Source organism: Bufo bufo, chromosome 3 (assembly GCF_905171765.1).
Source record: "Bufo bufo chromosome 3, aBufBuf1.1, whole genome shotgun sequence".
Lineage (NCBI taxonomy): Eukaryota > Metazoa > Chordata > Amphibia > Anura > Bufonidae > Bufo > Bufo bufo.
The window spans coordinates 89,732,746-89,747,936 of NC_053391.1; the positions used below are offsets into that span (position 1 = coordinate 89,732,746).

The 15,191-nt window shown below is 44.8% G+C and overlaps 1 protein-coding gene across 1 annotated transcript in view; it reads right to left on the reverse strand.

The window, feature by feature from the left end:
• Nucleotides 1–10,490: 10,490 nt before the first annotated feature.
• Nucleotides 10,491–15,191, reverse strand: part of FANCB (FA complementation group B) — a 38,070-nt gene continuing 33,369 nt past the window's right edge. Inside the window, exon 9 of the mRNA XM_040423306.1 lies at nucleotides 10,491–11,718. Coding sequence (XP_040279240.1) covers nucleotides 11,301–11,718 — 418 coding nt within the window. The 3' untranslated portion in view covers nucleotides 10,491–11,300. The remainder of the gene's footprint in view (nucleotides 11,719–15,191) is intronic.

Here is a 15,191-nt window from a genome sequence, read left to right on the forward strand (position 1 = left end):
CCAATTCGGCCAGTTATCCCCTATTCAGTGCAAAGGAGATAACGTATTCTAACCAGAATAATCCTTTGAGGCGGTCCAAGAAGGAATAGAAGGGGGTAGTTTAAAGGGATTTTGACCCACCCCCCCAAAACAACTATGACCACTACATAGGGGCCAGAGAGACCTTTCTGACCACATCCCTGTATGCCATCAGTAATAAAGCATACCTTAAATAAAACACTTTGAACAACTCCTGTGGCACATGCAAACTAATCTCCAAGTGCTGACCAGCAAGCAAATGTCCAGCAAACTTAACGGGAACCCCTCCCATCTTTACATAGGGAATCAAACATTGTCCTTATCTCTAGATTACCACGCACGTGGATGGTCTTTAGTCTCAAAGTTCTAGGGCAGTTTTTGTTATATCATTATTCCCATTACTAATATCTACAGGTACCTTCCATGGGATTCCTACCTATGATGTGTCCGTCTTCTGCATTCCATCATGTCACAAATGTGGCACAAGTGAGTTTACAATTCAAAATAAAACTCCACCTCTGACTAACCCTGGCTGAAAATGTAAAAGCTTGAAATATACCTTCATTGAAAGCTCTTGTGAGCAGGGCCCTCACCCCTCTTGTTTTAATCGTTGATTTGTTTATTCCAATGTAATGTAGGATTCTGTTTCTACCTGAACCCTTTGATTGTAAAACACTGCAGAATATGTTGGTGTCATTTAAATAAACATGATTTTTTCACTACAATTGTGAATTTTGGAAACCATCAACACGTGGGGTAGGTGTTGTTGACAATTATTTCTTTGTTCTACCTATGGCTTGTGTATACCTAAAGAATTATGGCTCATTGACAAATACTGTAGGTTATTTCACACATTAAACATAGAAAATAAAAAGATATCCCAGCACTTCATCCCTTCATCTCCTCCCATTGCAATTTAAATTGAGAAATATATAAAAGAAATCTTCTCTGTGTGTCCCTGGAGATCATCCTTGTCCCCTTCCTTCTCCTCAGTATTCTATGTCTGGCTGTAAGTCAGGAGGCTTCAGCAGGAGCCTCCCCTCACTGATCTGTATGCAACAGGACAAACATTTCTTCGCTTTTCTAAGCTCCATCCTCTCTGCCACTTACCAGCTGAAAATTGTACGAAGTCAGCAGGACCTTAATCCCCGTGGCAGGGGCGGATTAGGAACCTAAAGTGCCCCTGGAAAAATACTTAAAAGTGGCCCCATGTTTTAGGAGGGTCTAAATTGACAGGAGGTGGGGCAACAAAAGTAGAGGGGCCAGCAATACCATAGCGCAAAATACCATAAACCACAGTGCCGCACAATATATTGCACCAAAAGCCGTCCCTCACAGTTGGCCATCAATAGCAGCTATATTCTGTCCTGCTCCTCCAGTTGTCTCTGATTAAGATATGGAGCAACGGGCTTAGGAGGTGAGATGCGGGACATAGTTGAATTCAGGAGGGCATGTCGCTGTCTGGGTACATGAGTACCTGATTCTCAAAGCGTTAATTACCACAGAGATCTTATTATGTATCCAGCCAGCAGCAGTGATGGGGGCTTGGGCAGCCCCCTGGGCATCAGACCTCCAGGAGATATCCCTGTAAGGTCTATGGCCAATACGCCCCTGCCCTGCGGTCTCTTCTGTGTGGACAGCTGTACAGTATATTGTGTATGCTTTATCATTTCTCTCTAGTTTTACTGTTTTGTTAGGAAAAAATACTGCAAAGTAAGGATGTTTTCAAAGATCATAGTTAGTTTATTATTTGAAACAAAATGCAAAGTGAATGAACAAAAGAGAAATCTAAAATCAAATCAATTTGTTGTGACCACCCATTGACTTCAAAGTAGCATCAGTTCTTCTAGGTACACTTGCACACAGCTTTTGAAGGTGATCGGCGGGGAGGTTGTTCCAAACATCTTTGAGAACTAACCACAGATCTTGGGTCGCACTGTAGAGCCCAGTGTCAGAAAGCTGGGTTTGTGTCCGAGATCTTGGGTCTTCCAGCAGGACATACATACGTCAAAAAGCACCCAGAAATGGATGGCAACAAAGCGCTGGAGAGTTCTGAAGTGGCCAGCAATGAGTCCAGATCTTAAGTCCATTAAACACCTGTGGAGAGATCTTAAAATTGCTGTTGGGAAAAGGTGCGCTTCCAATAAGAGAGACCTGGAGCAGTTTGCTAAGGAAGAGTGGTCCAAAATTCCGAGTGAGAGGTGTCAGAAGCTTATTGATGGTTATAGGAAGCAACTGATTTCAGTTATTTTTTCCAAAGGGTGTGCAACCAAATATTAAGTTAAGGGTGCCAATAATTTTGTCCAGCCCATTTTTGGAGTTTGGTGTGACATTATGTCCAATTTGCTTTTTTTCCTCCCTTTTTTGGTTTTGTTCCAATACACACAAAAGGAATAAACGTGTATATAGCAAAACGTGTGTTACTGCAATACTTTTCTCTGAGGAATACTTCATTTTCTTGAAAAATGTCAGGGGTGCCAACATTTACGGCCATGACTGTATATATACACACACACACACACACATACACAGTACAGACCAAAAGTTTGGACACACCTTCTCATTCAAAGAGTTTTCTTTATTTTCATGACTATGAAGGCATCAAAACTATGAATTAACACATGTGGAATTATATACATAACAAACAAGTGTGAAACAACTGAAAATATGTCATATTCTAGGTTCTTCAAAGTAGCCACCTTTTGCTTTAATTACTGCTTTGCACACTCTTGGCATTCTCTTGATGAGCTTCAAGAGGTAGTCCCCTGAAATGGTCTTCAACAGTCTTGAAGGAGTTCCCAGAGATGCTTAGCACTTGTTGGCCCTTTTGCCTTCACTCTGCGGTCCAGCTCACCCCAAACCATCTCGATTGGGTTCAGGTCCGGTGACTGTGGAGGCCAGGTGATCTGGCGCAGCACCCCATCACTCTCCTTCATGGTCAAATAGCCCTTACTTTCAAAGTTTTCCCAATTTTTCGGCTGACTGACTGACCTTCATTTCTTAAAGTAATGATGGCCACTCGTTTTTCTTTACTTAGCTGCTTTTTTCTTGCCATAATACAAATTCTAAGTAAAGAAAAACGAGTGGCCATCATTACTTTAAGAAATGAAGGTCAGTCAGTCAGCCGAAAAATTGGGAAAACTTTGAAAGTAAGGGCTATTTGACCATGAAGGAGAGTGATGGGGTGCTCCGCCAGATGACCTGGCCTCCACAGTCACCGGACCTGAACCCAATCGAGATGGTTTGGGGTGAGCTGGACCGCAGAGTGAAGGCAAAAGGGCCAACAAGTGCTAAGCATCTCTGGGAACTCCTTCAAGACTGTTGGAAGACCATTTCAGGGGACTACCTCTTGAAGCTCATCAAGAGAATGCCAAGAGTGTGCAAAGCAGTAATCAAAGCAAAAGGTGGCTACTTTGAAGAACCTAGAATATGACATATTTTCACTTGTTTCACACTTGTTTGTTATGTATATAATTCCACATGTGCTAATTCATAGTTTTGATGTCTTCATAGTCATGAAAATAAAGAAAACTCTTTGAATGAGAAGGTGTGTCCAAACTTTTGGTCTGTACTATATATATATATTGAGAGAGAGAGAGAGAGAGAGAGAAAGAAAGAGAGAGATAAAGAGAGATAGAGAGAAAGAGAGAAATAGAAAGAGAGAGAGAGAGAGAGAGACTGTATTTTTCGCTCTATAAGGCGCACTTTTTCCCCCCAAAAGTGGGTGGGGGGAAATGGCAGTTCGTCTTATAAAGAGATGGTTGACTTTTTTTTTTACAGGGCTGACACTGATATCTCTTCGGTGGAAGTAGGCTAGCTCCTATCTTTGTCTCTTCATGTAATCTCAGACAAACTCAAATGTTTAAATGAAAGAGGTTTGGAACAACCAGGACTTTTCCTAGACCTGGCTGTCCCACCAAACTAAATAATCAGGGCAAAAGGGCCTTTGTATGAGAGGTGACAAAGACCCCAATAGTCACTCTGGCTGAGCTCCAAAGATCCTGTGTGCAGATGTTAAAAACTACCAGAAGGTCAACCATCACTGCAGGGTTGCCAGAAAGAAGCCTCTCCTCAAAAAAAACAACAACTTGAAAGCCACTAAAGGACTCTTAGACTGAGAAACAAAAATTTTCTGGTCTGATGAAACCAAGATTGAACTTTGGCCTCAATTCTAAGCATCATGTCTGGAGGAAGCCAGGCACTGCTCATCACCTGCCCAATACCATCCCTATAGTGAAGCATGGTGCTGACAGCATCATGCTGTTTTTCAGCAGCTGAGAAAGGGAGACTGGTCAGGTTTGAGGGAAAGCTGAATGGAGCAAAGCAAAGAAATATTCTTAATGAAAATCAGATCCAGAGTGCTCTGGATTTCACAATGGACCAAATGTTTACCTTCCAACAAAACAATGACCCTAAGCACACATCCAAGACAACACAGGAGTGGCTTAGGGACAACTCCGTGAATGTCCTTGAGTATCCTAGCCACAGCCCTAATTTGAACCCAGTGGAACAACCCTGGAGAGACCTGAAAATGGCTGTCCACCGTTGGTCCCCAATCAACCTGACAGAGCTTGAGAGGATCTGCAGAGAAGAATGACCAAAAATCCCCAAATCCAGGTGTGCAAACCTTGTGATATTATACCCAAGAAGACTGGAGGCTGTAGTTGCCGCCAAAGGGGTTTAGTCTCTATACTCAATGTCAATGCAAGATTTTAGTTTTTCCTTTTCAATTAATTATCTAAGATTTCAAACACTCTGTTTTACACTATGTGGTTATGGGGTACTGAGTGCACAAGTTTGGGCACCCCTGGTCAAAATTACTGTTACTGTGAACAGTTAAGCAAGTTGAAGATGAAATTATCTCCAAAAGACAAAGTTAAAGATGAAAAAATTTTCAACATTTTAAGCAATATCAGTATATTATTTTAGTTATGTATAATTTTTAAGTGAAAAAAGGAAAAAGGAGATTTTTTGTGAAACTCACCTGTAAAATCTTTTTCTCGTCTTTTCCATTGGGGGACACAGACCATGGGTATAGCCTAGATCATTACTAGGAGGAGACACTATGCAAATAAAAAAAGAAAGCTCCTCCTCCCTGGGCTATACCCCCATTTTCCACCGGGAGGACCCCAGTGCGTGCAAAAGCAGTAGGAGAAGGAGACCAAAGCCATAGAGACCAGAACAACGGAATACAGCCATCGGACCGAAAACCTTCAGGACCCGAAGAACTAAACCAACCCTTCCTACAACAGGTAAGAATGGGAGGGAGCTGTGTCCCCCAATGCAAAAGACTAGAAAAAGATTTTACAGGTGAGTTTCACCAAAAAATCTCCTTTTCTCACACATTCCATTGGGGGACACAGACCATGGGACGTCCTAGAGCAGTCCATGGGGTGGGAAAAAAACAGCACCTCCAGGACAAAACGCCCAGTGGTCAAACAGGAACCACCGCCTGCAATACCTTGCGCCCAAGGACAGCATCAGCCGATGCCAAAGAGTGCAACTGGTAAAACTTTGTAAAGGTATGCAAGGAAGACCAGGTGGCCGCCTTACAAAGTTGAGATGCCGAGGCGCGATTACGCCTAGCCCAGGAGGCCCCCACCGCCCTGGTGGAGTGTGCGGTAACCCCAGCTGGGGGAACCCTGCCACGGGCACGATAAGCCGTGGCAATAGCCGACCGAATCCATCGGGCTACCGAGACCTTGGAAGCCGCCAGACCTTTACGAGGCCCTTCCGGAATCACGAAAAGGGAATCCGTACGGCGGAAAGAGGCAGTAACCGACAGGTACACACGCAGAGCCCAGACAACGTCCAGGGAATGGAGAGCGCACTCCTTGCGGTTCGCCGGAGATGGACAAAAAGAGGGCAGGACTATATCTTCAAGGGCTGCAGCTCTGTGTCCTCGTCAGAACTGGATCTTTCCCCTTCCGATCTATGTTCCCTGCGAGGAGGGGAAGTGTCTAAACAGGCGAGGAGAGGAAGCAAAATCATCCGAGGAAGGATGCTGCTGTGTACGCTGCCTCTTAGTGGTTGAGCGTCCTCTGTGGGAACCACTGGGAAGTGGTATGGTGTTAGCCGCAGGATCCGTAGACGCCATGCGCTCCATGAAGGCCATGGCGGCCCGAGAGACTAAGTCAGCGGCCGCCCTAGAAATGGCAGAGGCCCAGGCGGGTTCCGCGGGCTCCGACAGGGCAGAGGGAGGACTGGGCTGAGTGAGAGGGTGAAGAGGGATGAGAGGATGATCCTGTCTAGAGGCAAGGCAAGAGTCACAGGATCCAGAGACCGAAAGTGGTAAGCAGCAAACCTTACATAGCCCCAGAGGGGCAGACTTGGATTTTTGTGAGGCCCCAGGTTTTGGCATGATGGAGTTAATCCAGCAATGGAAGGGGCCAGGGTCTCCTACCGTTCCTGCAGCACGCAACCGGGAAGAGTGGAGCCGGAGCAGTCGAGAGCGCTGAGCCGGAAGTAGCAGAAGACAGACCGCCGCCCACAAATCGCGTCAAGAGGCGCGCGCGGGAAATATGAAAATAATATGACGCGGCTGCCGGAAGGGAAGGAGAGACCGCCCCCTAGACACTGCCGAGGGAAGCCGGGAAGTAGCCGCTCATGTAGCGATGCCCCAGACAGGTATCCTCTCCCCCCTCAAATCCCCCACCAAGCGGTCCTAGCGTCACAACGGGAGACAGGGGAGGCAGTGTACTTATCTGCGTCCTGTAGTCTTCGCCCTCAAATCCACACCAGTGGAGGTCACCTCTCAGTCAGCTGGCACAAGGAATGGCAGTGAACTGATGGAGGGCAGGAAGGTGACCCCGAATCTGGTAGGTCGCCGGAGCTGCAGATCAAGCCCGGTTCCACTTAACTTCTGGGGGAGGGTGGGAGGTAGCCGGGGACGACAATTCGACCCCGGCGCTTGCTCCACCAAGAGACCAGGGAAGCAGAATTGCGACCCTGCGTCCACAGCAAAAAAATAAACTGGGAGTAGAAAGAATGTCATTCTCCTTATCCGACACTAAGCAAGAACTGGGGTCCTCCCGGTGGAACATGGGGGTATAGCCCAGGGAGGAGGAGCTTTCTTTTTTTATTTGCATAGTGTCTCCTCCTAGTAATGACCTAGGCTATACCCATGGTCTATGTCCCCCAATGGAATGTGCGAGAAAGAATATCTTGCAAAAATATGGGAACCCAAGGAGATTTGAGCACTCAGATAACTTTGACCTAGGTCTCAGACCTTAAAGCCTGTTAGGGTTAAGGATTGTTCACAATTAGGAAAGGCCAGGTGATGGAAATTTCAAAGCTTTATAAATATCCAGACTCCTCTAACCTTGTTTCAAAAAACAGTAGCCGTGGGTTCTTCTAAGCAACTGCCTAACACTATAAAAATGAAAATGGCTGAGGCCCACAAAGCAGGAGAAGGCTATAAGAAGTTAGCAAAGTGTTTTCAGGTTGCAATTTCCCCAGTTCCAAATATAATTAAGAAATGGCAGTTGACCAGAACAGTGGAGGTCAAGAGAAGGTCTGGAAGACCAAGAAAAATTTCTGAGACGGCTGCTCGTAGGATTGCTAGAAAGGCAAATCAGAACGCCCGCTTGACTGCAAAAAACCTTCAGGAAGATTGAGCAGAATCTGCAGTTGTGGTACATTGTTCTACTATTCAGCGACACCTGCAGAAATATGATCTACATAAAAGAGTTATCAGAAAGCTCACCTGCGTCCTCACCATAAAATTCAGCATCAGAAGTTTGTAAAAGAACATCTAAACAAGCCTGATGCATTTTGAAAACAAGTCCTGTGGATCGATGAGGTTAAAAACTCTTTGGCCACTATGAGCAAAGGTATGTTTTGAGAAAAAAAAGGGCACAGAATTTCATTAAAAGGACACCTCTCCAACCATTAAGCATGAAAGGGGAGGGGGGGGGATGAATCATGCTTTGGAGTTGTGTTGCAGCCAATGACACGAGGAACATTTCACAAATGGAGGGAAAAATGGATTCAACAAATTTTCAGCTAATTCCTACATCAACTGTAAAAAGTAAAATAAAATAGCTGAAGTTGAAAAGAGGATGGTTTCTACAAATGGATAATGATCCTAAATACACCTCAAAATCTGATACCTGTCAAAGGGGGTGCTACTAGGTACTAACCATGCAGGGTGCTCAAACATTTGCTTCGGGCCCTTTTCCTTTTTTGTATTTTTTGAAAATGTAAAAGGAATGTGTCATCTTTAATTTTATGCCTTTTAGAGATCACTTCATCTTCAACTTAACTGTTCACAGTAACAGTAATTTTGACCAGGGCTGTCCAAACTTTTGCATGCCACGTAATATATATTTATATATATATATACATACACACACACACAGTCATGGCCGTAAATGTTGGCACCCCTGAATTTCTTTTAAGAAAATGAAGTATTTCTCACAGAAAAGTATTGCAGTGACACATGTTTTGCTATACACATGTTTATTCCCTTTGTGTGTATTGGAACAAAACAAAAAAAGGGAGGAAAAAAAGCAAATTGGACATAATGTCACACCAAACTCCAAAAATGGGCTGGATAAAATTATTGTCACCCTTTCAAAATTGTGGATAAATAAGATTGTTTCAAGCATGTGATGCTCCTTTAAACTCACCTGGGGCAAGTAACAGGTGTGGGCAATATAAAAATCACACATGAAAGCAGATAAAAAGTAGAGAAGTTCACTTAGTCTTTGCATTGTGTGTCTGTGTGCGCCACACTAAGGATGGACAACAGAAAGAGGAGAAGAGAACTGTCTGAGGACTTGAGAACCAAAATTGTGAAAAAATATCAACAATCTCAAGGTTACAAGTCCATCTCCAGAGATCTAGATTTGCCTTTGTCCACAGTGTGCAACATTATCAAGAAGTTTGCAACCCATGGCACTGTAGCTAATCTCCCTGGGCGTGGACGGAAGAGAAAAATTGATGAAAGGTGTCGACGCAGGATAGTCCGGATGGTGGATAATCAGCCCCAAACAAGTTCCAAAGATATTCAAGCTGTCCTGCAGGCTCAGCGAGCATCAGTGTCAGCGTGAACTATCCATCGACATTTAAATGAAATGAAACGCTATAGCAGGAGACCCAGGAGGACCCCACTGCTGACACAGAGACATACAAAAGCAAGACTATATTTTGCAAAAATTAACTTGAGTAAGCCAAAATCCTTCTGGGAAAACGTCTTGTGGACAGATGAGACCAAGATAGAGCTTTTTGGTAAAGCACATCATTCTACTGCTTACCGAAAACTGAATGAGGCTTACAAAGAAAAGAACACAGTGCCTACAGTGAAATATGGTGGGGGTTCATTGATGTTTTGGGGTTGTTTTGTTGCCTCTGGCACTGGGTGCCTTGAATGTGTGCAAGGCATCATGAATTCTGTGCTATGCTGCACAGCGTGGCCGGTGATACATCAGTCACAGGGCGGGGAGGGAGGAGGGGCTGGAGGCAACTCACAGTGGGGCCCGGTGCAGTCACTGTATTACACCGGGCCCCACACACAGAAGTCTCTTTGTATGTAAAGTCTTTCTTTAATCCTGAATCAATCGCTCTCCTATTGATAAACTAGGCTAATCGCCTGCATCAGTACTCACTATGAATGCAGTGTGCAGTCCGGCCGGCGCATGACTTCATCCTGATTCATTAATGAAGTGGGAGGAGTGTGACTGACTGAGTTACGTCAGTCACACACCGGCCGGACCGCACGCTGCATTCATAGCGAGTACTGATGCAGGCGATTACAGTAGGTAGTTTATCAAAAGGAGAGCGATTGATTCAGGATTAAATAAAGACTTTACATACAAAGAATAAAGTACTGTAATGTTGTGACACATAGGGCCATGAGGGGGACCAGCATAAGATGCTATATGTGTGTCATCCACACATATAGCATCTTATGCTGGCCCCCCTCATGGCCCTATGTGTCACAGCACACATCCCCCATAACAGTGCGTCATCCACAAATCCCCCATAACAGTGCGTCATCCACAGATTCCCCATAACAGTGCGTCATCCACAGATCCCAGATATATAGTGGATATACTTTAAAGGGGTTCTGCACTTTGTTTAAACTGATGATCTATCCTCTGGATAGATCAGGGACGCCGATCAGCTGTTTGAGAAGGCAGTGGCGCTCCAGCAGCCTTCTCACTGTTTACCGCTGGCCTAGTGACGTCACGAATAGTATCAACTTGCCTGGGCGGGGCTAAGCTCCATTCAAGTGAACAGAGCTTAGCCCCGCCCAGGCAAGTTGATACTAGTCGTGAGGTCACTGGGCCGGCGGTAAACAGTGAGAAGGCTGCGGAGCTGCCTTCTCAAACAGCTGATCGGCGGGGGTCCCGGGTGTCGGACCCCCGCCGATCAGATGCTGAGGATCTATCCAGAGGATAGAAAGTGCAGAACCCCTTTAAATTGTGGGCCACAGATATGAAAAGGGAAAATCAGCAGTGTAATAAAGTAGCAGCAAAGTGGACTATTTCCCAAAATCTTATCCACATGTTGCAGGAAAAATCTGCAAGGGAATTTGGCCTGTGATGATTATTTATTCTGTAGATTTCTATAGTGGGTTTCACCCTTTGCAAAGCACATGATGAAATCCACAGCTAAATACATGACAAATCCACGTGTAGCATATGCAGAGTTTGCCATGGAATTCTATTATGGAAAATCTGCCACATGTGGCCACAACATAATAGCAGCTTCTCGGTGAGACTGCATAACCTAAAAACTAACTAAAGAGTAAATTACAATAACAAACTGTTTTCCTTTTTCATCTGAAGAATGGAGTAGTGTAGTCCCTGTGTTTTATGGGAACTTGACCTTCATGGCGTATCATTACATTGGTGGTGGTCTGGTGAGCCCCTCATCCCCTTCATAGCTCACCAAGCACAATGCTATACACCTGGTTCAGTAGCTCTTTCCCTTTTAAAAGAATGGAGCTGCAGTACCAGACACAGCCACTGTGGGGACGTGGTGCTTGCTGGAGCACTAGGGCCCCTTTAACCAGCTCCTCTGTGGGGAGTGAAGCCAGTTAGACCCCCACCAATATGATACTGATTGCCTATCTTTAAGAAAAGGCTATCAATATCAAAGTTAAAAAAAAAAAAAGAAAAGAAAAAAGAACATCCCTTTAATATGAGCATTAAAACAATAAAAGATAACTTTATGTGACTATTACATTTAATAAGCGTAGCCGCCAAAGTATGTACAGTGCCAGTAAATAATGATATGCATCAATGTAATAAAAAAGCCTCACACATGAACCCTGGTCATTTATTAGCTACTTTACACACAAACTCATCAGACGTCATTTGTATCTGTGCTACACTGAGTACGTGGCGCCTATACGTGTCACCGCTGGTAGATAAGTGTGTGCCCAGCCTGATCTGCATCTGCTCCGCTCTCAGATCCTCGCTATACTTTTTTACCTGTTCTTTTGGATCAGACGTGCAGTCAGTCGCACTGGTGACTTTTCTCCCTGCCCCGCAGTTCAGGGTCAAATCCATTTCGACTTCACTTGCTGCCGTTGATGCCAAGTCTCTTAAGGCGAACAGCTCTTCTTCCAGAGACTGCGCCAGGTTCATGGTCATACTATTCCTGTCACCCTGTCTCATCACATTTACCACACAGGTTGGCGGGAGAAGACATTTCAGGCTGTGGAGACACTGCAGAAGAACCGAATCGTTTCTGCAAAAAAAAAAAAGAAGAAGAAAAAAATAAAGTAAAAATAAATTCAATAGGAAAGACGCACTCTACAAAAAACTATTCGACTTGTTGACACGTGCACATTAAAACGTCTCCACTTCTTTCAGTCTGGTTAAACGGAAGACAATGGGGCAGATTGACCACATAAGGACACAACGTCTGCGGTGTAAAAAAGTCACAAACTGCACGTTAGCAACTTTTCCAACGCCACTTATGCAAACTGTTTTGCGCAAGTGGAGTTTGTCTGCCGGCCTTAACGCATGGTGGGGGGGGGGGGGGGGGGGGAGAGGGTACGTGGTCAGGAGCTCATGAATATTCAGGACTCATTATTATGTGCTGCAGGTGTTCAAATACATGATTTTGGCAAAACAGCTGGGTCAGGTAATGAAAGTGACCCAGTATTTTACCAAGACCGGTCACTAGTTTATGTCGCTCTTAGTAAGGGTCCATTCACAACGTTGCGGAAAGAATCCGGACCCATTCATTCTCTATGGGGCCAGAAGAGATGCAGACAGCACACAGTGTGCAGTCCGCATCCGCATTTCCGGAGCGCGGGGCCGATCTTCCGGTCCGCGGCTCCCGAAAAAAAAAGAACATGTTCTATTCTTGTCCGCCAGAGCAATAGCAACCATCGGCACCCTGCAACCGTATCGCGGGGGAGCAGATAGGGTGAGAGAGGGAGCTCCGTAAACCGCTTCAACAACAGGTCATTTTCTGATGACATACATGGCAAGCACTGTGATCTTAGCATTAGAAGCCAGCACAAACGTAAGGTGGTCACTTGGGCACTCACTCTCACAAAAACATGGACTCGGACAACAAAAAATCTTTTTTTTTTACACAGAAAGCAGCTGCAGAAGTCCGCAATCTCTGTAGGGAAGACTTCACATTAGAGGTCAGCCATTCAAATGAACAGGTAACCATGTAATGCATGGACAGGTTGTGCCAGCATCTGGTTTATAGACAGGCACATGGAGGGGTGTTGTCATTGGGAATCAACCACTTTACACTACTTTTCACCCCATAATTGCTTAAAACGTCTATTTCTGAGACAGTTGTACAACATTGAATTCACTGATATTTGAACTTGTACAGGTCTAGGCTTAAGGCCTCCTGCACACGACCGTTCCGTTTTTTTGTGGTCCGCAAACCGTGGATCCGCAAAAAAACAATTCAGCAATTTGCGGAACGGAACGGGCGGCCCATCGTAGAAATGCCTATTCTTGTCCGCAAAATGGACAAGAATAGGACATGTTCTATTTTTTTTGTGGGGCCACGGAACGGAGCAACGGATGCGGACAGCACACGGAGTGCTGTCCGCATCTTTTGCGGCCCCATTGAAGTGAATGGGTCCGCATCCGAGCCGCCAAAACGGCGGCTCAGATGCGGACCCAAACAATGGCCGTGTGCATGAGGCCTAAAGGGTATTCTGGTTGTTTAAAATTATCCCCTGTCCATGTGATAGGCTATAACTATTAGATTGGTTGGGGTCCAACTGCTGGGACCCCCACCGATCATGAGATTCCACTGAGCTATCTGAATGAAGCGGATGAGCGCATGTGCGACCAGCCGCTCTGTTTATTTTAGGGGCGCTGAAGGGGTATGGGGCCCCCGCTCTCCTGATCAGTGAGGATCCCAGCAATAGGATGTCCACAGATCTGACAGCTATCCCGTATCTTGTGGATAGGGGATAACGTGAAACAACCAGAATACCCCTTTAACTCGGTCATCTCAACAAGTCACTATTAGGCTGTGTTCATACTTGCATTGAAGGCTCTGCTGCCTATTCAATCATATTTGACCGAAGGAATATCGATACAAGCAGCGTTATTCTCTGCCACCAACGTAACCGACACCGTGACAAAAGCCTGACGGATGTCGATGCAAGTCAGCTGCGTTGTGGAGTCTGTTATAACAGAAGCCATGTTGCAGAGGTGAATGGAGCCTAACGGTCCATTCACACGTCCGTATGTGTTTTGCGGATACGCAAAAGACGGACACCAGCAATGTGCATTCCGCATTTTTTGCGGACCACACATCGCCGACACTCTCATAGAAAATGCCTTTTATAGGAATAGGACATGTTCAATTTTTTGCGGATAGGAAGAGCGGATCCGCAAATGCGGATGCGGAAAGCACATTCCAGCCCCATTGAAAATGAATGGGTCCGCACCTGTTCCGCAAATTTGCGGAATGGATGCGGACGTGTGAATGGACCCTTACCCTGTGAATATTTAGATTAGATTTTTACATTGTAAATCATATAAATAATACATGTTAATTGGGGAAATAGAAAGAAAAGAAAAAAAAAAAAGACGACTATGCTTCTAAGGCCTCATGCACACAACCGTTGTTGGGTTCCGTGTCCGTTGTTCCGTGATTTTCTGCGGACCCATTGACTTTCAATTAGTCCGTTGAAAACTCGGAAAATGCACCGTTTGTCATCCGCGTCCGTGATACGTGTTTCCAGTCCTTGAAAAAAATATGACCTGTCCTATTTTTTTCACGGACCCATTCAAGTCAATGGGTCCGTAAAAAAACACGGAGGCACACAAGATTGTCATCCGCGTCCGTGATCCGTGTCCGTTTTTTTCCTATCATTTTCAAGGCAAACTTGACTTAGATTTTTTTTTCACTTTTCATGTCTGGTGATCCTCCAAAAATCAAGGAAGACACACGGGAAAAAAAATGGAAACGGATCATGGAACAACGGAACCCCGTTTTGCGGACCTTGAAAAAATACTGTCGTGTGCATGAGGCCTAAACCAAACATTGGCTGGAAATTCAGAGTGAACGGAAAGTCGGCCTACCCTGCTGGCTACTCACACCGACCTCCACTTGGCAGATGGCACAGAGAAGTTTTTCATACAAAGTATAAAGACTCTTATTTGTCACCAAAGTCTTCTGAAGTGTAAGTCTTACCTCTAGGGATTGCAAGAAATAAAAAGCTGTCCATACTGATGAGAATGATTCAGAGTGGCAGTGACCTCTACAGTTTCTTGCTATCCAAATGCCACTAAACTGAAGTCACAAGCTAGTATTTTTCTGACTGAATCGGAATCAAATAATTTGTCAATTTTTTTTTCCGTCCAAGTATCATTCTTCAATTCCCCATTTATAAAATGCACCTCAGGGGCCAAACCTGTTGAACAGTTGTAAGATACCCTGAAAGCAACCCTACACCAAGCTCCAGAACCTTTATACTCACTGTTCTGTCAGGCAGCTCAGCTGATGGCTCCTTATCTCGGATTTTATAAACATTATAGCTCAGTTCTTATCTTACTGAAAAGTATATGGCTTAAATAAGTTTTTATGACCTTTTAGTAATTTAGAGATAAGGTTTATGAGATGACCGGCACAAAGTGAAAGTACCAGTCACACAGCTAGACAAATCCTTTGTGGCAGAGCGGCTTCATATTCTTTAATAAAGATCAATTGAAAAAAATATATTTTTA